The sequence below is a fragment of the Ranitomeya variabilis genome, chromosome 1, assembly GCF_051348905.1.
Source record: "Ranitomeya variabilis isolate aRanVar5 chromosome 1, aRanVar5.hap1, whole genome shotgun sequence".
NCBI lineage: Eukaryota > Metazoa > Chordata > Amphibia > Anura > Dendrobatidae > Ranitomeya > Ranitomeya variabilis.
In genome coordinates this window covers 561,903,498-561,926,746 of record NC_135232.1, presented here as the reverse complement: position 1 = coordinate 561,926,746, position 23,249 = coordinate 561,903,498, and the positions used below count along the sequence as shown (strand labels likewise).

The 23,249-nt window shown below is 48.9% G+C and overlaps 1 protein-coding gene across 2 annotated transcripts in view; it reads left to right on the top strand.

The window, feature by feature from the left end:
- Positions 1 to 23,249, top strand: part of NECTIN4 (nectin cell adhesion molecule 4) — an 81,055-nt gene that overhangs the window by 37,089 nt on the left and 20,717 nt on the right. The window contains exons 2-5 of one of the 2 annotated variants that reach the window (XM_077256863.1): positions 2,721 to 3,074; positions 3,881 to 4,171; positions 4,387 to 4,498; positions 12,899 to 13,050. In XM_077256863.1, the coding sequence (XP_077112978.1) occupies positions 2,721 to 3,074; positions 3,881 to 4,171; positions 4,387 to 4,498; positions 12,899 to 13,050 (909 nt within the window). Of the gene's footprint in view, positions 1 to 2,720; positions 3,075 to 3,880; positions 4,172 to 4,386; positions 4,499 to 12,898; positions 13,054 to 23,249 lie in introns of both variants that reach the window. The other variant, XM_077256856.1, reaches the window with a different exon arrangement.

Sequence of the window (23,249 nt, the reverse complement as noted above, 5' to 3'; positions counted from 1 at the left end):
ACTAAGTTGTGAGGACTATCCCGGGGTGCTCAGCAGGGAAGGACTACAACACACAGGCGCTAGAAGGTAGACACTGATTCCCACCTGAAAAGGGGACTCCGGATGTGCCGTTGGACCGGCCGGTCTCAGCCAGCCCAGTTAACAGAGCTCTGGATTGGGTACCTCCAAACCTTCAGTAAAAAGGTAAAGAGACTGCAACCTGGTGTCCTCGTTATTTACTGAGACCAGCACTGCACCGCACTACCACCATCATCCACACCTTTCATTGGGCGCCCCTCAGCAGGGTCACGGACCGGGCCTAGCCACCGTGACAACCCCAGAGCAGAGACTCAGAGGCCCGGTACCGGGTACCCCTCGGCCCTGCGGCAGTGGGGGCGCTACATATAGCTTGAGCACAAGGTTTGGGTACTTGATTAGATACAATGCTAAAGTATAAGTCTCAGGCAAAGGCTTCAGCACTTGGCTCAGTTAAAAGATTCAGGCACATGACTTATGGACAAGGCTCGGGCATTTGGCTTAGGTACAAGGACCATGCACATTGCTCAGTTGTTAAGCATGGGGCTAGAAAGCTCTAGAATAAAAACTCAATAAAAGCAGTATTCGAATTGTAGTCAAATGCAAAAATGATAAGGATATCATGTGCAATAGACTAGTATATCATAAGTCCCTTGCCTACTGTGCCCTTCTTGAAGCCATTTCTCAGCAAGGACAGATCCTAGATGAAGGCATATCGGAGTTCTCTGAAATGCAGTAGTCTGTCATCAGATGAACACATAGTAAATAGCACACACCCCAGGCAGGTTGCTCTGAGATCTGATGCTAGTCACCATCAATGGTCACAGAGCGCTCACAAGACAAAACCTGCTCACCTGAGCCTGACCCGCTGTATGTGATTTGTGAACAATCCCTTCCATTGTCATGTACTCATCCAAGATGATGTACAAAGAAGAACCAAACTGAATGGGAATACCCATAGAAGAAAGATAGCAGGGGGTCTTCTTGATATCATATGGGTTGTGATACTTTAGGGTGTGCCATGTACTAGAGGTAAGAAGCAGGATAATGGGGTTCTTCTAGACATCATAAAAGTGGAATAACTGTAGGATGTGCCATATATTAGAGGTAAGGAGCATGCTAACAGAGGACTTAAGATGGTAAACATGTTGGACTACTGTCGATATCACAAAAGTGGCACGACAGTAGAGGCAACTTTGGTGTATGTATGTATGTATCTGAGGGGCTTTGGTCTCTGCAGTGTGTGATGCATAAGAACTGCAGTGGACGATTTGGAGAGCTATCCCTCTGTGTAGGTGTCACAATAATGTATAAAGTGGCATATGATTTTATTTGTTATCACACCTACTGGAACATTCCAAGGTGTCATACTACACTCTCTCTTCACTCTTTCCTTTCCACCTCCGGTAGGAATGTTAATTAGCAAGGAATTTCTTTGTCTAAAAACCCATGTGCTTGCTGTATGTGAGGAGATATTAAAGAAGCCATAATGTGACGCCAATGTATGATAGAGATATGACAGATACATATTTGGAACGTGCTTTGATACAGCTTCACTACGGCACCTTTTGCTAAATTCTAGCACCAAAAGAACCGAAGAAATGGATTTCTCCTGAACCGAGTGGAATAGCTAGTCCGAGTTTGGAATCATTAGAAAGCTAATTTCAATATAAGATGAGTGATGTGTGTGCCGTTATTCTGCTAGGTTCTCAAGCCCAGTTATGATTATTATAAGTTTTATTACCAAAATGTGCACCCTGGCAGCTAGGGGTGGGTGCAGGTAAACCAGCCCCTTTAGTGATGTCACAAGCCCAGAAGTATAAGTTACTGCACTCAGCCCAGCTTTCACTTTTATCTGGGAAGCTGCTGCAACAAGACCCTATATGCATTGTGATGTCTGGCTCCTCCCACCAGCATGGTTAGCCTGGAATGATCTAAGCAATATGTGAGTGTTCTATTCTATTTTAATCCTCATTTTATTTGTAACTGCAATGTACATATGATTTCGTCTTTTTTGTAATATCTTTTATACTTTGTAAACACTGCCTAACTTTTTATGGAGTAAAATATATAATTTACTAGTTGTCTCTTCCTGCTCTATGATCGAACTGTCGCTTCCTCTGAAGTGAATTGCGCTACTGATTTGGGTTGGCTCCGGACCCGTTAATCGGAGCTTTTGGCAACGACTTTGTCCTGTGCAATTGGGCTTCTTTGCAGCAACTGGCACCATTGATAATTATTGTTCCCACCTGTGTGGAAGTAGTTATATCGCCCTCGCTGTAGCGTGCCCAATAGCCAGTACATAGCAGGCAGCCTTTCTGGTGACTAATTACCCTAGGTGCAGTACCTAGTCTGACCTGAGGGTAAGGGGGGCGCCAGAGAGTGGCATGTTCTAAACCGGAACTGGGAAGTGGAATATAGATAAATCCCCTTCAGAAGGAACCAGGAGCCATCAAACAACCATGGTTTGTAACAAATTGGTGAGAGTAGTGGGGACGATAAAGGTATCCTCCCCGGGATCCCTGACATATCGTTGGGATCCGTGACAGCACGGTGTGAACCGTGACAGTAGGTTGAGTATTAATATACAGAAACCCAGTTCTTAAGAGAGAAGATATGAGGAGGTACATAGCCCCATATTTTAGTTCAGGTGGTGTAGGAGGTTGCCACATGTCTTGGGTATTGATTTTCTTCTCTTCTCACAGGAAGTTTTGCCGGCATTGTAAGGACAGAGAATGGAGTCACCGTAGTCCTGGGATTAGATGTCTCCCTTACATGTTATTATGAAGCCCAGGAACTAGAGAAGGTCACTCAAGTGATCTGGTCAAAAAAAGTTATGAATGGTCAAAGCATGCAAATTGCCATTCTAAACACAGAGTTTGGGGCTCATGTCACTCACGAGTATGAAGGAAGAGTAAAGGAAAAATCTCCATTAAAGCCAGAAGATGGGACAATAATCCTGAAGAACGTTGTCCAGGCGGATGAAGGTGTCTACCAGTGTCGCGTCTACACCTTCCCAGCAGGAACTTTTGAGGCTGATGTGACACTAAAGGTGCTAGGTAAGAAGAGTGGCATGTAAAGTAGACACTTATCCAGCAACATTTATCCCTGCAGAGTGGTGTAGGGGAGATATACATGGGGGTATGTAGGTAACACGGCTATCTAACAATGATTTGACTGCTGGCTGTGTGCAGCTCCTCTTTTTTCTGCATTAGGGCTCATTTCCACTTGCGAGAGCAAAAACGATCAGTAATCTGGACCGAAAAAAAGGGATGAAAAGTATGCGATTGTCATGCGAGTTCAATGCGATTTTTTTAATCACACCATCCGTTTTACATCCGTATGACATCCGTATGCAATCCGTTTTTTTTCTCAGCAACTATTTTTATACAGTCATTTACAGGACCATTTACAGTGTTCTATGCCACAGAATGGTAAGGTATCCGTAAAAAACGGACGGAATACGGATGGTCCGTATTCTGTGCGATTTTTTTCTCGCACCCATTGACTTGCATTGGCGAGTCTCGTCCGAGACTCACAGCAAATCGCAGCATGCTGCGATTTTTTTCTCAGTCCGATTTCGGCTGAGAAAAAAAACGCAAATGAAAAGACACCTATTGAAAAACATTGGTCCGAGTGCAATATGATTTTTTATCAGATTGCACTCGTCCGTTTTCCTTGCAAGTGGAAATGAGCCCTTAAGTCTGATCATCTGATCATTGTTCTCCAGCCTCCATTGTTTCGGTCTAATCCATGACTGTAGATTCTAGATAAGTGCAATAACAAAGAAGTCCTACCACTATGGCTGGAGCAATGTCTGGAGGTTTTTGGTATGGTTTTAATTCCTGTTTTCTGTGCCATGTAGTGCCCCCTTTGCCAACATTGAACCCGGGTCCATCGCTGGTAGAGGGAGTGGGCCTGAGCCTCGCTGCCTCCTGTACAGCTGAGGGGAACCCTGCTCCCAGCCTGACATGGGAAACTGAAGTGTCTGGGAAGAATACGTCCCATACGTATTCTCACTCTCGATCGGCCTCAGTGACTAGTGAGTTTTTTGTGGTCCCAACCCGGAGTATGCACAAAAAGTTGCTAACCTGCGTGGTGTCTCACCCAGTGTTCCAGCAGGAGAAGAGGATCACACATGTCCTGGAGGTGGAATGTAAGTACTTGCTATTTTCCCATGTCACAAAGAGAACTACATGGAGACTCCACTTTATTTGAGCTTTCCTAGATTTGCCAGATTGTTGGATCTGTGCTCTAGGTCTTGGTGGAGCACATCCTCTTGCTTTACAACACATACTTGTCAATGTTGTGTTCTGTGCAGTACAGAAGATTGAAATGCTTTTCTAATAAAATATTCCATAATTCCTACAGACCTGGCTGACGTCACAATACAAGGACATGATCAATGGTTTGTTGGAAAAAATGATGCAGCCCTCAAGTGTTTTTGTGAAGGGCACCCAAACCCTCAGTACACATGGTTCAGGTAATGACAAATAATAAACTGCAGTAACATCGGTCTGTGCACAACCATGTATACCTTTATTAAAGAGTAAATTTTGTGGTTACTCTGCCCACTGCCCAGAATTATCTACGGTAACCCTTTCAGGCTGTCTCTCTCTAGAAATCTGTTTAATTCCAGACCCTCTGATCTCCTACAGATTCCTCTGTTCTCTTCCTGACTCAACTGGCTACCTGCAGACACCTCTGTACTCTCCCAGAATCCTCTGTCCACTTCCAGATTTCCATGTCCTCTTACAACCCCATGTAATAGACCAGATCCTTCTGTCCTTCTACAAACTCTACTAGTCCTCCAGAATCCTTGTTCTCTTCCAGATTACTGTCAACTTCCAGACTCCTCCTCCAAAGTCCCAAGTTCTCTCTTCAAGATGCATCTGTCCTCTTCCAGACTCTGTTCTTCTCCTCCAGACTCCTCTGTCCTCTTCAAGATGCCTCTGTCCTCCTCCAGACACCTCTCACCTCTTTTAGAGTCTGCTGTCTTCTTTTCAGACTCCCCTATCCTCGTCCAGACCCCTCTGTCCTCCTCCAGACTCGGATCTCCTCCTCCAGGCTCTACTATCCTTTTTCTGATGCCTCTGCCCTCTTCCATTCTATGTCCCTTCTGACCTCTCTTTCTCCTCTGCCTCCCCTCTGTTCTACACTCAGTTTTTTTTCTTCTCTTTTCTCTCTCCTCTATTTTCTCCTGTCTAGTCGTTTCCTATGGCTCTTTTTTCCTCTCAACCTTCTGTCCTCTCTTTCTCCTCTTTCTCATCAATCTCATCTATTTTTCCTCCTTTTGTCTCTTCTTTCTCCTTTGTCTGTTCTCTTTACCTTCTGACTTCTTTCTCTTTGGTCTATTTTCTCTACCATCTCTCGTTTGTTCTTCCCCCTTTCTCTTTTCTTCTCACCATTATCTCTTATCTCGTTTGTCTTTCTTGTCCTCTCTTTTTTGTCTTTTTCTTCTTCCCAATCTCTTTTCTCCTATGTCTCTATTTTCCTCTGCCCTCTCTTTCTCTTTTCTAAAGGTACCGTCACATTAAGCGACGCTGCAGTGATATAGACAACGATGCCGATCGCTGCAGCGTCGCTGTTTCGTCGTTGTGTGGTCGCTGGAGAGCTGTCGCACAGACAGCTCTCCAGCGACCAACGATGCCGAAGTCCCCGTGTAACCAGGGTAAACATCGGGTTACTAAGCGCAGGGCCGCGCTTAGTAACCCGATGTTTACCCTGGCTACCAGTGTAAATGTAAAAAAAAACCAAACACTACATACTTACATTCCGGTGTCTGTCGGGTCCCCTGGCATCCGCTTCCCTGCACTGTGTAAGCGCCGGGCCTAAAGCAGAGCGGTGACGTCACCGCTGTGCTCTGCTTTACGGCCGGCCGGCGCTGACACAGTGCAGGGAAGCGGACACCGGGGGACCCAACAGACATCAGAAGGTATGTAGTGTTTGGTTTTTTTTACATTTACAATGGTAACCAGGGTAAATATCGGGTTACTAAGCGCGGCCCTGCGCTTAGTAACCCGATGTTTACCCTGGTTACCAGTGAAGACATCGCTGAATCCGCGTCACACACACCGAGTCAGCGATGTCAGTGGGTGATCCAGCGACGAAATAAGGTACTTGCCTTCTAGCTCCGACCAGCGATGTCACAGCAGGATCCTGATCGCTGCTGCGTGTCAAACACAACGAGATCGCTATCCAGGACGCTGCAACGTCACGGATCGCTATCGTTATCGTTGTTAAGTTGTTCAGTGTGAAGGTACCTTTACAGTATCTGTATCTTCATGTGTCTTTTGTGTTTTTCTTGTTTGTTCCTACTGCCCTCTTTTTCTCATGTCTCCTCTGTCGTCTCCGTCACCTATTCTGAATTTTCCCTCCTTATTCTCCTCTATCTCTTATGCCTCTTCAATTCTGTCTCTTCTCTCTCCTTTTTGTCCGTTCTGTCTTCTCTTTCTCCTTTGTCTTTTCTGTCTCTCATCTCTCCTCTTTCTTTTTTGACCTTTTTCCATCTCTTTAGAGCAGGCTGGAGCGAGCTGCCCCACCCCCTCCCACGGGCGGCGTACGCGGAAGCCGTCATGACAGGGGGTTTGGAGCTAGGCATAAGGGAGGTTGGGGGTTATTGTAAGGAGGGGGAGGGAATTAGTGAGAAGTTAGGGTACTATAGCTCTGGCGGGGGGTGGAGCCGGTCACTTCCCACTCAGGAGCCAATCGAGCAGGACACCTGCGCTTACCTAGGATGAGCGCCATAGAGCAGGTGCTGTCTCAGCTCCGGGCGGCTGCAGTGAACCAGCCCCCCAGCTGGTTGGAGGCACAGGTGGCCGGCATCTTGGGCGGCAGCAGCGGGGATCCTGTGGTGGCCGGTCCCAGCGAGCGGCGTTCTAGGCGAGTGAGGCCGCCGGAGCGTCTTTCCCCTGATGTTCCCCAGGCGTCTCGGCGGCGGCGTAGGAGCCTCTCTAGGGACCCTCCGGACCACGTGCCTGCTCGCAAGCGCCCCAGCAGGCTGCGGTCCGGGAGGAATCCACCTGCCACGCCGGGCCCTGCGGCGGCGGTCAGGCCTTCTCCCCCCTCGCTCCGGGGGGTGGGGCCGGTGCGCGCCAGAGCCAGCAACAGCCAGAACGATGTTGCGGCGGGCCGCCGCGGTGATGACCAGGCCGGGCGGCCTGGCTCTGCTTGCAACGCGAGACGGCGGGGGAATCTCCATAAGGCAGCGGCAGGCAGCGCCCCAGCTCCCGCGGGGCTGCTGGACTCGGCTGAGGATCGCAGTTCCCTTATCGGATCAGCGACCGGGGCGGCATCTTTTTTGGTGGTAACGGACGGCAGTGGATCGGATGGCAGGCTTGGGCCCGGAGCTCCATTTCACCAGGCTGCACCCGGGTTGGACGGATCCACCACAGTGCCCTCCGCAGGGGCCGGATCGGCTGGCGCTGCGTTGAGAGGTGCAATTTCCATCCAGGAGGGCCGGAGGTCGGCTTCGGGATCAAGAGACGGCCGGACTACTACAGCGTCTGCGGCTGGGGGGACCGCAGCTCCCCTGCAGCCTGGTGAGAGCTATTCTGTGTTTCGTATGTCGCCGGCATTTTCTACGCCTCCGTTAGTTGCGGTAGATCGGGTTGGGGGGTCGGTAGATTGGGGTGAAGGAATTGGCGTGCGGGGTGAGGCGAGTTGTGAAGGGGTGGGGGAGCTGTTGTCGGGTGTTCGGGAGCTGTTGTCGCGATTGGGCGGTGTTAGGTCTGGGACGTCCCCTTTGTCAGCCTGGGTGAGTTCTTCTGATGTAGTGCCTGTGTTGTTGGGCAGCGGGTCTATGGGGCGGGACAGGTTAGCTGTGCCGGTATCTGTATCCGTACAGACTGAGAAAGAAAAGGAGGGGGGCATCCGCTTAGACGATAAGGCGCGTGGCGAGGTATATGTCTGTTTTGAGGGGCCGTTAGGGGCACATTTGAAGAAGGAAGTGCGGGAAAAGATTTGGAAAGACGAATACGTGGAGATTTTTTCGCTTTTGCAGTTAGAGAAATTTAATTTGGATAAGAGCAAGAAGGAGGATAGTAAAAACGGCGATGGCGCTTCATTCCTCAGACGTTTGTGAATTTGCTTCAGGCATTTGCGATCTTGGTGAGTGTTATTGATGAGAAGGCCCCTGAAAATTGATCCGCTTTGTTTTGTTACATGGACTCTATAGGTGAGGCGCATAGGGCTTATGGGGGCCAAGCATGGTTGCGGTACGACGAGCAGTTCAGACAACGGAAGGCGGTTCGTCCTGCGATTCGGTGGGACCAGAAAGACATTGGGTTGTGGTTGCGTGTTATGGCGCCTACGAAGTTTGGTCATTCCTTTCAGAGCGGGGCCGGAGCTTCTGGCCAAGCCGCTTCGCAAGGTAGCTCCTCAGGAACCGGGGGTCACTCAGGACAATCCGGTGGTCAAAAACATGGAGTATGCTGGCAGTTCAACAAGGGCCAGTGTAAGTTTGGAACAACTTGCAAGTTCAAGCACTTGTGCTCGCACTGCAATGGTTCTTCCCATGGAGTGTCCAGATGTTTTAAGAGAAAAGGGAAGCCTGACAGTATTTCCAAAGGGGGCGACGCCGGTGAGGTTGGACGCGATGGTCCCCTTTCTAAATAGGTTCCCTGACAGGGAGAGGGCGGAGTTGCTGCGAGCGGGTTTTAGCATTGGGTTTTGCATTCCCGCCCCTGCTTTTGATGTGCCACAGAGTTTGAAGAACCTTAGATCGGCTGAATTGCACGCATCGGTTGTGTCTGAAATATTGAGTAAGGAGGTGGCGTTAGGTAGGATGTCTGGACCTTTTCACATTCCTCCTTTAGACGACCTGGTCGTGTCACCGTTGGGTGTGGTTCCCAAGAAGGAGCCTAACAAGGTTAGGCTCATTCAACATTTATCTTATCCGAAAGGGAGGTTTGTGAATGATGGGATCGATCCAGAGCTTTGTTCCGTAGTTTATACGTCTTTTGATGAGGCAGCCAAGTGGGTGCGTAGTTGTGGCAAGGGGGCGTTGCAGCTTTTCGTTTATTGCTGGTTCACCCCGACAGCGTGAGGTTGTTAGGTTGTTATTGGGACAGCGGGTTTTATGTTGACAGATGCCTGCCGATGGGTTGTTCGTTGTTGTGTGCTTATTTTGAGGCCTTTAGTTCCTTTCTTGAATGGGCAGTTTGGGATGTGTCCGGTTTAGATTTGGTAATTCATTACCTGGACGGCTTCTTGTGCATAGGCCCTGAACGGTCTCCATGTTGCGAGGTCCTGTTGAGGACTGTTGTTTGGATAGCTGAGCGGTTCGGGGTCCCACTTGCGCCCGAAAAAACTGAGGGTCCGTGTACGAGTCTGTCATTTTTAGGCATTGTTATCGACTCGGTGAAATAGGAGTTTAGGTTGCCTGTCGACAAAGTGCTTGGTTTGAGGAATGAGGTGGCGCATGCTAGACGCTTGAAGAAGTTGCCGTTGCGTGAAGTGCAGTCTCTCCTCGGGAAACTGAATTTTGCATGCAGGATTATCCCAATGGGGAGAGTTTTTTCTCGCAGGCTGGCTAGTGCCACGGCTGGGGTGAGCGCCCCTCATCATTTTGCTCGTTTGTCGGCCGAGCACAAGGCCGATTTGGAGGTTTGGGACCGGTTTTTGGCTTGTTACAATGGGCGTTCATTGTTAATGGATGACGTGGTGGTTAATGCTGACCTGGATCTTTTTACTAACGCATCAGGCGGTTTTGGCTTCGGGGCCTTTTTTGGGGGCCGTTGGTGTGCCGCTAGATGGCCGGAAGAATGGTTTTCGAACGGGTTGGTAAGGAACATTACCTTGCTGGAGATTTTCCCGATTTTGGTGGCGGTGCAGCTATGGGGCAATGACGTCCATAATAAATGGGTTCGTTTTAATTGTGATAATATGGCAGTGGTATGTGCCATCAACAGTTTGACGACATCCTCACCTCCGGTGATCAGAGTCCTGCGTCAGTTGGTATTGTCTTGTTTGTCCTTGAATACTTATTTTACGGCATCTCACGTGCCCGGTGTTCAAAATTGTATTGCCGACTCTTTGTCTCGTTTTCAGTGGGAGCGTTTTCGGTCACTGGCTCCGGATGCCGAGGAGACGGGGTTGGAATGCCTGGCGGAACTTTGGAGCGTGGTGTCCGGGCTGCAGAACCTTTAATTCAGGAATCCTTGGCTCCTAGTACGTGGTCGGCTTATCGGTCGGTGTGGAGTTCTTGGGAGATTTGGTTGGCATCGTGCGGTGTTGCTGATACGGGACAGGATCAAGTTGGGGCCTTGCTTCTATGGTTGAGACATGGGGCGGATCACGGATGGTCGGCGGCTAAGGTCGACCGGATAATAGCAGGGTTGGCTTTTGGTTTTCGGCTACGGGGTCTTCAGGAGTTGACGAAGTCTTTTTTGGTGAAGCAAGCAGCGAAGGGGATGAGAAGAGCAGGCACCCGAGGTGATCGCAGGCGCCCAATGTCGTTTGAGATGTTGGAACAGTTAGGTGTGCAGCTGGATGATATCTGTGATTCCCGTTTCGAGGCCGCCTTATTTCGGCTTGCCTTTTCCCTTGTATTTTTCGGGGCTTTGAGAGTGGGGGAGCTCGTTTCTCCTACTACTGTTCGGCAAGGGGGGCTTTGGGCCGGGGACGTCTTTGTTTCCGGGGGGTCCTTGCAATTTTGGATTCGGAAGTTTAAGACGGATCAGGCGGGGAGAGGAAAGAAGGTGGTATTGGCCGCGGTTTCGGGTTCGGATATGTGTCCTATCCGTTGTTGGCGGGTCTTTGATTGTTTTCAACCGAACAGAGATGGGCCTTTGTTGCGTCACGAGGACGGGACATTTCTTTCCAGATATCAATTCGTGGCTATTTTTCGGCAGGCATTAATGGCCATTGGTGTGGACTCTTCTAGATTCGCCTCTCATTCTTTTTGTATTGGGGCTGCTACAGAGGCAGCGCTGGGTGGTTTGGCTCCTACAGTGGTACAGAGGATAGGTCGGTGGGAGTCTGGCCGTTATCAGAGTTATGTTAGGCCTTGAGAGTTTGGTTGATCGGTTGTCTTGTGTGTTTTGCCTTCCCCTTTTTCAAGTTGTTTGTGTTTTCCAGGTTCAACCTCGCTGTTTGTTTGGATTGTCGGCCACTCCTACGTTTATTGGGGCGCGAAGCGGGCGGACGTCCGACAGGATGGAAGACAGCTGGGTTTTTCCAGGGACGTGGCCGTTATCAGGTGGTTGGGTTTCCGGGGCTTGGGCTGGAACAGAGTCATGCAGGAGGTGCATAATGGAGTTCGTTTGGACAGGCCACCTGATATCTTGGTGTTACATGTTGGGGGAAACGACTTGGGAGTTTGCCCTTGTCGGGAGCTGATTCGAGACATCAAGCATGACCTGCTGAGATTATGAATTTCCTTTCGGGAGATGTCCGTAGTGTGGTCGGAGATTGTTCCATGGAAATCTTGGAGGCATGCTAGGTCGGTGGTTAGGATTAATAAAGCCCGCGTCAAGGTTAATAGGGCAGTGTCTGGTTTTGTGGTTCGGAATGGGGGTCTGGGAGTTCTGCATTTTGAGCTGGAACGTGGAGATGACGACTTTCTTCTGGGCGATGGTGTCCATTTGAACGCTGTGGGCAGTGATTTGTGGGCCCTGGGGCTGCAGACCGGAATTGAAAGAGCCATAGTGGTTAGGGGTGGTGGGGTCTCGGGTACTTGAGGTGGTCAAGTACCCTCGTTGTGGCGGTGGGAGGGGTCCTTGGAGTTGGTGCTAAATTGGCCTGGGGGATCCGTCGGGATATGGATTCTTCAGTTGGTATAAGTTTTGGTTTCGGGTCTGGTGTTTTGGGGGAATCTTGGCAACGGGGGGCCAGATTTCTAAGTTGGAAGTGGACAATGGTAACCCTCCGGGGTAATTTTGGTGCTCTCGAGCCAGTGGGGTAACGGCTGAGAGTAAACTATGGTTGGTTCTCATCCACTAGTTTATCATATGGTTAACACCAGATTTTTAGCTTCAAGGACCCCTTCCAGCTTATTTTACTGTTATATGTTTTGTTTGTTTATAATAAAGGCCGCTGTGGCCAATTATATCCATTTGGGAGTCATGTCTTTATTTGGGGATGGGGAGAGGGGTCGTGACCCACAGGAGAGTACTTAGTATTTAGCAGTCGACAATACCAATGTCATGTCTTTTCCATCATTTGTATTCTGTCTTACCTCTGTCCCCTCTTTCTCCTGTCTCTTCCTCTTCTTTTGTCTTCTCTCATTTTTCTGTCTTTTGTCTCATTTATCCTCTGCCTTTTCTCTATCCCATTTGTCCTCTCTTTCTCCTCTGCCTTGACTATGTCTCTTTTGTCCTCTCTCTTGTCTATTCCTTCCTTGTTCTCTTCTTGTCTAGTATCACATACAATCATTTGCAGACCAGATTGGTGCGTCATCCCTTTCATATCATGGCGGCCTCTAGACCTGAGGTCCTTTATCCCCCAGTTTGTGTTTACCAATCAGGCAGCAGGGTACGCGTTCTGATCTCACAATACCTGCTGTCAGATCCAGACAATCCCTTGTTTTCTGCCAAACCAGCAAGTGTGTGGGAAAGTCGAGGCTTGAGATTCTGGCTGGACCAGTTCCTGGTGATGTCACCAGTCACACCTCTACATACGAGCTGTGACTTGTGTCCATGAAGATGACTCTGGTTACTCCTGGGTAACCCTTTCTATTCCAGTCACCAGGGCCACAGGCCAAACTAACCCCATCATGTCAGGGCACTGCTCCCTTCAGCTTGTAGACATTTATATGTCTCCTCAGTCTAGTAGCAGATGGAGCAGAGGTAAGCTGGCAATATGCATCTGTGCTGTTACATGGGACTGCAGGAACCCCTACAGTCAGAGAATAAAGCATAACCTTATTCACCATTCTTTATAGAGTCAATGGTTCTCTACAAGAAGATGTAAAGACTGAAGGAGACCAGCTGAAATTCACCAGCCCACTCCGAACTGAGGACACTGGAGTCTACATCTGTGAAGCAACAAATCGTGTATCCAGCCGACAAGCGAGCGTCACCGTGACCATTACAGGTAGTTGTTATCACAAAGGGTACGTTATCAGCTAAAACAGGTGGGGGCATTATAACAGTTAGGCCGGGGTCACACTAGACCGTAATACGGACGAGTGCTATGCGATAAAAAATCGCATAGCACTCGGCCCAATGTTAATCTATGGTTCAGCTCCCATCATCCGATATTTTCTCCACCGTATTTCGGATCCGAGGGAACTCGCAGCAGGCTGCGATTGTCAGCGTATCTCGGCCGAGACTCGCCAATGCAAGTCTATGGGTGCGAGAAAAAATCGGATTACACACGGACCATGCGTGTGCATTGCGAGAAATACGCAGCGGTGTTCTATAGAAAAGCCGGTAATTCAATTGCCGGCTTTGCATTTCTCCTTCACAAACCCGACAGGATATGAGACATGGTTTACATACAGTAAACCATCTCATATCCCCCTTTTTTTTGCATATTCCACACTACTAATATTAGTAGTGTGTATGTGCAAAATTTGGCCGCTGTAGCTGCTAAAATAAAGGGTTAAATGGCGGAAAAAATTGGCGTGGGCTCCCGCGCAATTTTCTCCGCCAGAATGGTAAAGCCAGTGACTGAGGGCAGATATTAATAGCCAGGAGAGGGTCCATGGTTATTGGCCCCCCCGTGGCTACAAAAATCTGCCCCCAGCCACCCCAGAAAAGGCACATCTGGAAGATGCGCCTATTCTGGCACTTGGCCACTCTCTTCCCACTCCCTGTAGCGGTGGGATATGGGGTAATGAAGGGTTAATGCCACCTTGCTATTGTAAGGTGACATTAAGCCAGATTAATATTGGAGAGGCGTCAATTATGTCACCTATCCATTATTAATCCAATTGTATGAAAGGGTTAAAAAACACACACACACATGATTTAAAAGTATTTTAATGCAATAAACACAGCGGTTGTTTTAATATTTTATTGATCTCTCATTCCATTTTCAGACCCTCGCTTGGCAAAACAATAAACACACAATATACATACCCTCTCTGATGTCCTATCACGTCCCACGAGGTAATCCATCTGAAGGGGTTAACTAATATTACAGGCAGAGCTGCGATAAACCACTCGCTCGTGCCTGTAATCCCCGGGTGCTGAAAGGAAAGCAGTGATCTATACTTACATTGAGTTGCGGTGAGGCGCCCTCTGGTGGATGTTCTCATGAACTGCAGCCTGGGAACTTTTTCCCACGCTCCAGGTCATATGAGGACATCCACCAGGGGGCGCATCACCGCGACTGAAGGAAATGTAGGTCAATGACCTATAGTTACCTTCAGTCGCGGTGATGCGCCACCTGGTGGATGTCCTCATATGACCTGGAGCGTGGGAAAAAGTTCCCAGGCTGCAGTTCATGAGAACATCCAGCAGGGGCGCATCACCGCGACTCAATGTAAGTATAGATCACTGCTTTCCTTTCAGCACCCGGGGATTACAGGCACGAGCGAGTGGTTTATCGCAGCTCTGCCTGTAATATTAGTTAACCCCTCCAGATGGATTACCTCGTGGGACGTGATAGGACATCAGAGAGGGTATGTATATTGTGTGTTTATTGTTTTGCCAAGCGAGGGTCTGAAAATGGATTGAGAGATCAATAAATTATTAAAACAACCGCTGTGTTTATTGCATTAAAATACTTTTAAATCATGTGTGTGTGTGTGTGTTTTTTAACCCTTTCCAACAATTGGATTAATAATGGATAGGTGTCATAATTGACACCTCTCCATTATTAATCTGGCTTAATGTCACCTTACAATAGCAAGGTGGCATTAACCTTTCATTACCCCATATCCCACCGCTACACGGGAGTGGGAAGAGAGTGGCCAAGTGCCAGAATAGGCGCATCTTCCAGATGTGCCTTTTCTGGGGTGGCTGGGGGCAGATGTTTTTAGCCACGGGGGGGCCAATAACCATGGACCCTCTCCTGGCTATTAATATCTGCCCTCAGTCACTGGCTTTACCATTCTGGCGGAGAAAATTGCGCGGGAGCCCACGCCAATTTTTTCCGCCATTTAACCCTTTATTTTAGCAGCTACAGCGCTGAAATTTTGCACATACACACTACTAACATTAGTAGTGTGGAATATGCCAAAAAAAAGGGGATATGAGATGGTTTACTGTATGTAAACCATGTCTCATATCCTGTCGGGTTTGTGAAGGAGAAATGCAAAGCCGGCAATTGAATTACCGACTTTTCACAGATATCGCGCTAAATGAAATATAAATACAGAATATATATATATGTGTGTCTCAATGACATATATATATATATATATATATATATACTGTATATATGTTTTCCCGAACATTTGAGCACATAAATCCATTAGATGTCGGTTTTGCAAGCTTGCGAGAAAATCTCGGCATACGGATGCCATACGGATGACACACGGATGTCACACGGATCATTTGATGCGAGGAAATCGCATCCTCGCACTGCACACGGATCACTGTTTTTGAAACATTTGTGCGATTCTCGGCCGTGAAAAACGGACCGTTTTTTTATACGTTAAGTGTGTCCCCGGCCTTAAGGACATTATCACAGGCAGGATGAAATTATCACAGGTGGGATGATGTTACCACATTATTACTGGTGTCTGGACATTATCACAGATGAGAGAACAATATCCAAGGTGGGAAACAATATTACAGGTGGGCTCATTATCAAAAGTGAGATAACTTTATCACAGGACTATGGAGTCTATCTCAGCTGGTGAATATTATCCTTGCAAATCAGACTGCATTCGAATGACATCTGAGTTCAGTGCGATGTTTTACAGCCTCTAATAGACTTGCATGTGTGACCCTGCTCCGATTTTTGAAGCCACTCGAAGCATGCTGTTATTTTTTGTCTCGTGCGGAATAGGCATGAGAAAATAATTGCAGATGTGCACTGCCCCAAGGAATAATATTAGTCCGAGTGCTATCCAATAAAACATAACACTTGAGTTGGTCAACATTTTGAGATGCCTTTCTGTATCTAGCCTTCTATATACCTGTCTCTGACAACCCTCAAGCCTCTGTCAACTCTTGGGATACTGGTCTTGGCATAACTATGCTTACGTAGATGCTGGTCTCTGTCCATATCTAATGTAATGCCTAATATGGTCCATGCCTCTAGATAGCTGTCTCCTTCCACCTCTCATGAGAAACAAGTCTCTATCAAACTTCTGTCCACCACTTGGATTGCCCAAATCTTGGCGTATCTAGTGCAATGTCTGTATATCATTGTCTTGTGAGAACTTTCTCTGTCTACCTCTCGGCATGTTTGTTTCATCCTAGAACGATGCCTGTCTTTGTCTTAAATGTCCATCTACTCTTCTAACTGGCCAATTTGTCTGTCAAGTTTTTGAAATGTGCACCGCTCTATCCACTTCACTAGCTATATGAGGTAGGGTGTTGGGTGCTATACTATAGCAAGCTCTTGAGATGTTGGTCTCTGGCTACCTCTAGTGTCTTGATCCTTCTCTCAAGTGGCCACTCTGTAGCCTAAAGATACTTTTCTCTTGCCTTCTCTGGAAATGTCTGTCTGGCCATCACTAGGGCAATATTTTATAGTTTCATGCTGTCTGATATGTATAAAATCGCTGGGTGCTCTGACCGTATAGCGGGGATGGGTGCTGTGACCGTATAGCAGGGCTGAGTGCTGTGACCATAAAGTGAGGCAGGGTGCAGTGACCATATAGCAGGGCTCGGTGCTGTGATCATATAACGAGGCTGGGTGCTGTGACTGTATAGCGGGGCTGGGTGCTGTGACCATATAGCAGGGCTGAGTACTCTAACCATATAGCAGGGCTGGATGCTGTGACCGTGTAGCGAGGCTGGGTGCTGTGACCGTATAGCAGGGCTGGGTGCTGTAATCTTATAGTGTAACTGGGTGCTGTGACCGTATAACGTGGCTGGGTGCTGTGACCGTATACTGTAACTGGGTGCTGTGACCGTATAGCAGGGATGGGTGCTGTGACTGTATAGCAGGGCTGAGCACTGTGACAGTACAGTGGGGCTGGGTGCTGTGACCATATAGCAGGGATGGGTGCTGTGACCGTATAGCAGGGCTGGGTGCTGTGACCGTATAGCAGGGCTGGGTGCTGTGACCTTACAGGGTGACTGGGTGCTGTGACCATATAGCTTGCCTGGGTGCTGTGACCGCATAGCTGAGCTGGGTCCTGTGACCGCATAGCGGGGCTGGGTGCTGTGACCGTATAGTGTGGCTGGGTGCTGTGATAGTATAGTGTGACTGGGTGCTGTGACTGTATAGCAGGGTTGGTTGCTGTGACCGTATAGTGTGACTGGGTGCTATGACCGTATAGTGGGACTGGGTGCTGTGATCGTATAGTGAGGCTGGGTGCTGTGACCGAATAGTGTGACTGGGTGCTGTGACCATATAGTGTGACTGGGTGCTGTGACCGTATAGCGTGACTGGGTGGTGTGACCATATAGCGAGGTTGGGTGCAGTGCCCGCATAGCAGGCCTGGGTGCTGTGACCGTATAGTGTAACTGGGTGCTGTGACCATATAGCAGGGCTGGGTGCTGTTACCGTATAGCTTGACTAGGTGCTGTGACCGTATCGTGAGGCTAATTGATGTGACCGTATAGTGGGGCTGGGTGCTGTGAACATATAGTGATGCTGGGTGCTCTGACAGTATAGTGAGGCTGGGTGCTGTGACCGTATAGCGAGGCTCGGTGTTGTGACCGTATAGCGGGCTTGGTGCTGTGACAGTATAGCGGGGCTGGGTCCTGTGACCATATAGCGGGGCTGGGTGCTTTGACAGTATAGCTGGTGTAATGATATTACGAATATATGCATATCCAACATACCCTTCTAGAATGTTCCATAGTTTTACTGGCACACACACAGCTCCGCTACATCTTTCTGCCTTTGTAGTGACATGCCAGCCCAGACACACGCAGCAGTTGTCCCCCTCCCTCTTCTCACTGCCTAGAAAGCTATCCTTCTCTATTTGTCTGTGTAATTCTATACCACTCTTCCCCTTCCCTCAAGAATGTGTTAAGAAAAAAACAGAAAACCAGCTCTTTGTGTGTTGCCATGTGGGTTCTGTTGTGTATGAGAGTTATTCAAGAGGGAATAACTCGACCCCAAGTAGTGATATAGCTGTGAAAGTTACATACTTGGGATTGCACAGTGTTTTTCTAAGCTAAGCCCCTAGCAGAAACAGAGAAACGTATTACTACTTAACCGGGTCACACAGCTACCCCATGTGTAGACTCAAATGGAAGCTAACCTTGTGAGAAGACCTGTAATACTTTCGTCGTCACTCTACAAGGTTTCCAGCGTACACTATGACGGTCATGAGTTTTAATAAAGTTCTGAGTCTCTTTGAAAGGGGAGTGGAGTCCATGGTGCAGCCCACTCAGTGATGTCACGACCAGGGGGGTATAAGATAGTGGGACCTCATTTTGCACTAGTCTTTGCCAAGGGAGCCAGATAAGAGATGCTCTGTGATGCATTTTGATGTCACCCCTCCCCCACGCCGCATGGTCAGCCATGATATGAGAGACCTGTAAGTTTCTTTTTTTCTTTTAATCCGTTTTCATTTGTAATTGCCTTGTACATACTATGATTGTCTCATTTTGGTAATATCTTTTTATATGCTTTTGTAAACACTACTTAATCTTTTTTTTGAGTAAAAGTTACAGTATCTACTAACTTTGTTTTCCTTGCTCTAAAACGTACCCTAAGTCCACTGAAGTAAATTACGCAAATGATTGGGTTGGCTTCTGTCAGGAACATGAGGTATTTTGATTGTGTATTATCGTGCACACTGAGCTCTGCTACATCCAAGAGCGGAGGACAGACACCCGATGCAGATTCGACACCCCCTTCTATTCTCTGCCTGTGTGTGTAATCCTAAACCCCTCATTTCCCCTCTCCCTCAAGAGTTTATACGGCTCCGTGCTGCGGCAGACAAGTCTCCCTACCCTACTTGTTCCCCCCTCCCGCCTGGTACTGGTTAAAACTGGTGCAGAAACCATGGGATTCAATTGTTCTCTGGAGGTTGTGTCTGTTGGCGCCGATCGGGGCTAGAGATATATGAGTTGTAGGTTCCAGATCTCCATCGGGGATCTGTAGCTCCCTGGGATCGCTGGAAGCTGGGCCCGGCGGGTGCAGGGAGCGGGTTTCTCCGTGGGTGGGTCATGTGATTACGCCATGTTTGCACTTGAGGGAGTTCCCCTGATGTGGGGCACATCCTTGTGTCTTTTGTCATACAGCGAGCTAGGCATAAAAATAGTTGCCATGACTAAGTAAAGGGGAGGTTTCGGCCTCTGGGTGAGGTCACCACAGGGGGAGTGCCTGGGTTTAGGCTAGGAAATAAGTGAGTGAAGCAGCAGTCTTCATGGGCTTTTTGTCTGGTGTCTAGCTGCTATACAGGGGTGATGCATCTGGATATATGCTTGCTCATCCCCCACAGCACACGGTCAGCCATGAAATGATATGACATAACAAAATGTAAATGTTTTTCAACTTTAATCCAATTTTTTTTATAATTGTATTGTACATACGATAATTGTCTTCTTTACAATATCTTTTATACTTCTGTAAACACTGTTTACCTTTTTTGGAGTTAATAATTAAGAAATCAGAGCTGGTGGCAGCGGGATTTGTCCTGTGCGATTAGGAGGCTTTGTAGCGACCGGCTGTGTTGATAATTATTGTTCCCGCCTGAGTGGGAGTAGTTATATCGCCCTTGCTGCAGTATGCCCATTATCCAGTACAAAGTAGGGCAGCCTTTCTGGCGACTAATTATCCTAGGTGCAGTACCCGGTCTGACCTGAGGGTAAGGGGGGCACCAGAGAACTGCAAGATCCAAACGGAACTGGGAAGTGGGCTATAGATAAATCCCCCTCAGAAAGAACCAGGGGCAACCAAACAACCATCATGACAAATTGGTGTGAGTGGTGGGGATGATGAAGGTATCCTCTCCATGATCCGTGACATATTGGTGGCAGCAGTGGGATAATAGAGCATTAGTGATCGGGTTTGAGCAATCATTCCTCTCACTAAAAACTTACACGGTTCTTGTGAGGAACCTGTGCAAAAGTTTTGGAGAATGAGCTTAGTGTTTAATAGTCCTGAGACAATAGTGTGTATAGGCGGTTACCCCTCCCTTTCTCTTTGTTTTTCTATCCTATCTTTTATTTGGCAGTGATGGCTATGCTGGGAGAAGGCTGGTATAAGCAGCATAACAAGGACACTCTTATTGCCCTTTGCGGGATGAGACAGATTGACGCCACGGGCAAAAACAAAAGCCAACTGGTCGCAGCTCTGGTGCAACTGGAAATCGCTCACAGCCCAGTGGATGCAGAAGCCAGCCCAAGCGCAAATGGTGCTTCCGCAGAGGTCCAACCATGGAATGCCAGCTTTACTTGCAACCAGGGCGGATTGGACCCCCACCTGGAGATGGCCATGGAACAACTCGACGCCGATGACCGTGATGGACGTCTGAGGCTGCTCTAGCAATACCAAGAGAAAGTGGAGCAGCGGGAGGCAGATAGAGCCCATTGGGAGGCGGAGAGAGCTGAGCGGGAGGTGGAAAGAGCTGAGCGGGAGCCCCAAGCTCAGAGGGCCCATGAACTGCAGATGGCCCAACTTGGGGCAGTACCATCCACTACCTAGGGCAGCGAGTCCAGCAACGCTCAGTTCCCCAAACCCCGGCCAGAGCACTTTCCCGTGATGGAAAAGGACCGGCACATGGACACTTTTCTGAGGGCCTTTGAGAAAGCCTGCCAACAGTACCGGCTGCCTGAGAACCAATGGGCCCGATACCTGACCCCAAGGCTAAATGGCAAATCTCTGGAGGCATTTACTTCTCTCCCTCCAGGCCAATATGAAGACTATGAAGCCATCAAGCAGGCCCTGATAAAGAAGTACCAACTGACTCCTGAGGTTCACTGTAAAAAGTTCCGGAACCTCCAACGTGGCCCACACAACAGTTATAGCGATGTGGTGCATGGACTCAGGACCCACTTTGACCAGTGGATCCAAGGACTGTCAGCGACCACCTTTGAGCAGCAGTGAAACCTGATGATCAAAGACCAGTTTTTACATCTTTGCCCAGCTGAGGTGCGACAGTTCGTAATGGAACGAGAGCCCAAAAACGCGGATAAAGCAGCGCAGATTGCCGATGCCTATGAGACCAATCGTAAGCCAGAAGTGCGGAAGCCAGTCACCGCCAGCTGGAGAGGGGATAAGCCTCTGCCAGGAGACTCATCAGAGGCCCTGTCCCTGTTGCCAGCACCAGACCTACTACCGACCTTTGCCTGCAATAAGACTGGTCATATCAGTGCCAACTGTCCGGAGAAGCAGAAGAATCCCTCAGCCAGGGTCCAAGGGCCTAATGCGGCAGTTCTTTTGGTGGGTTGGGCAGTTGGGAGGGTTTATGACAACATGCAGCACATCACCGTGGGGGGCCATGTCGCTAGAGGCCTCAAGGACACCGGGGCTAAACGAACCCTCATCCGACCCGAACTGGCGGCCCTGAAGAGATCATTCCAGGGAAAACCCTGACTGTCACAGGATTGGGGGCATCTGCTGTCCCTTGCCAATGGCCCAGGTGTTTATAGATTGGGGTGCCAGGAGAGGGGTGAAGGAAGTGGTGTTGTCCGATAACTTGCCCACCGATGTTTTTTTGGGGACTGATGTGGGGAGAATGCTTGCATATTACGTCCCTGATCCCCCTACCCAATCTGATGCTAAGGGTGATGCTAATGCTGATGATAATGACGGGAAATTGCATGCATTACCTGAGAATGATTTATCTCATACTGATGATCATGATGAAAATGTTCATGTTTTATGTGCTAACCATTTATTTCCTAAGGATGATGTGTCTACAGGTGCAGGAGTGCTCAGCCACGTAACTCTACAAGGTGCGATGGCTGAGGAACCCCTAACAGGAGCAAGCGCTGGTGCTAAGAGAAATGGACTGATGCATGGGAACCATGAGAAAGGTGATGCCGTGCAACTGACTAGTGCCACAGAGGAAGGTAACTGCCCCATAGGTAGCACTACTTCTGAGGTGATGGGGTTGGATGGAGAGGTAAAACCCACAGCAGCGAGGGCTGTTGTGTCTGTGGAAATCCCTGAGGAGACAGCCTATGTAGCTACTGTCACCCACAGTCAGAGTGCCCGGAACGCAGATAATGTTCTGCCTTCTGGACCCTCCTCAGTCACAGGGGTGACTGAACTAGAGATGGACCCAGAGCAGGTCACAGAGGGTTCCCATGGGGAAAGGACCTGACGTTGCTTCTGGTTGCCTCCAGCCAGGAGTTCCAGGCTGCTCTGCACTCACATGCCGGCCTCGAGAACTTGAGACACCTGGCCGAGGCACCCACCTCCGTGACTGATAAGGAGAGGGTGTTCTGGGAACAAGCGAAGTTATACCGGGAGACAGTTCCTTGTCAATCCCAAAACGAGTGATTGAAGGAAAGACAGCTGGTCGTCCCGCACCAATTCAGGGTGAGTTGCTGCAGATTGCCCATGAGATCCCACTCCCTGGACACTTGGGGATCAGCAAAAATAAGGCCCGGCTGTCTCAACACTTCTATTGGCCCATGGGGACAGTTGTGACAAACTACTGCTGCTCCTGTATCAGTTGCCAAATAGTGGGGAAGGAGGGGCCTGCTCTTAAGGCTCCCCTGATCCCCTTTTGCCAGTGATAGAGGAGCCATTCCAGAGGACCGCGGTGGACATTGTGTGCCCGCTGGCTGTCCCCAGCAGCTCTGGAAAGCAACACGTCCTCACTGTGGTAGACTATGCTACCCGGTACCCAGAGGCAGTGGCTCTGTCCTCAACTAGGACGGATAAGGTAGTGAATGCACTGTTAGCCATCTTTTCACGGGTAGTATTTCCCAATGTGATACATACCGACCAAAGGACCCAATTCATGTCTCGCCTAATGGAGGCTGGGAAGGCTCGTACGTCGTCCACCAACAGCTCAATCCTGTCACCTACGTGGTCACGCTTGACCACACCCGGAGTAGGCGAAAGGCTTTTCACATCAATATGATGAAGGCTCATCATGAATGTGAAGCCTGCATCCTACCGGTCTGCAACCTGCCCGAAGACGGGGAGGAAGACCCCTTCCTGGACATGCTGGCCCAAGCCAAGGCTGGTGGGTCCATCGAGTACGTGGAGGTAAGCGTCTTGCTAACCAAACCCCAGAGGTTGCAGCTGCG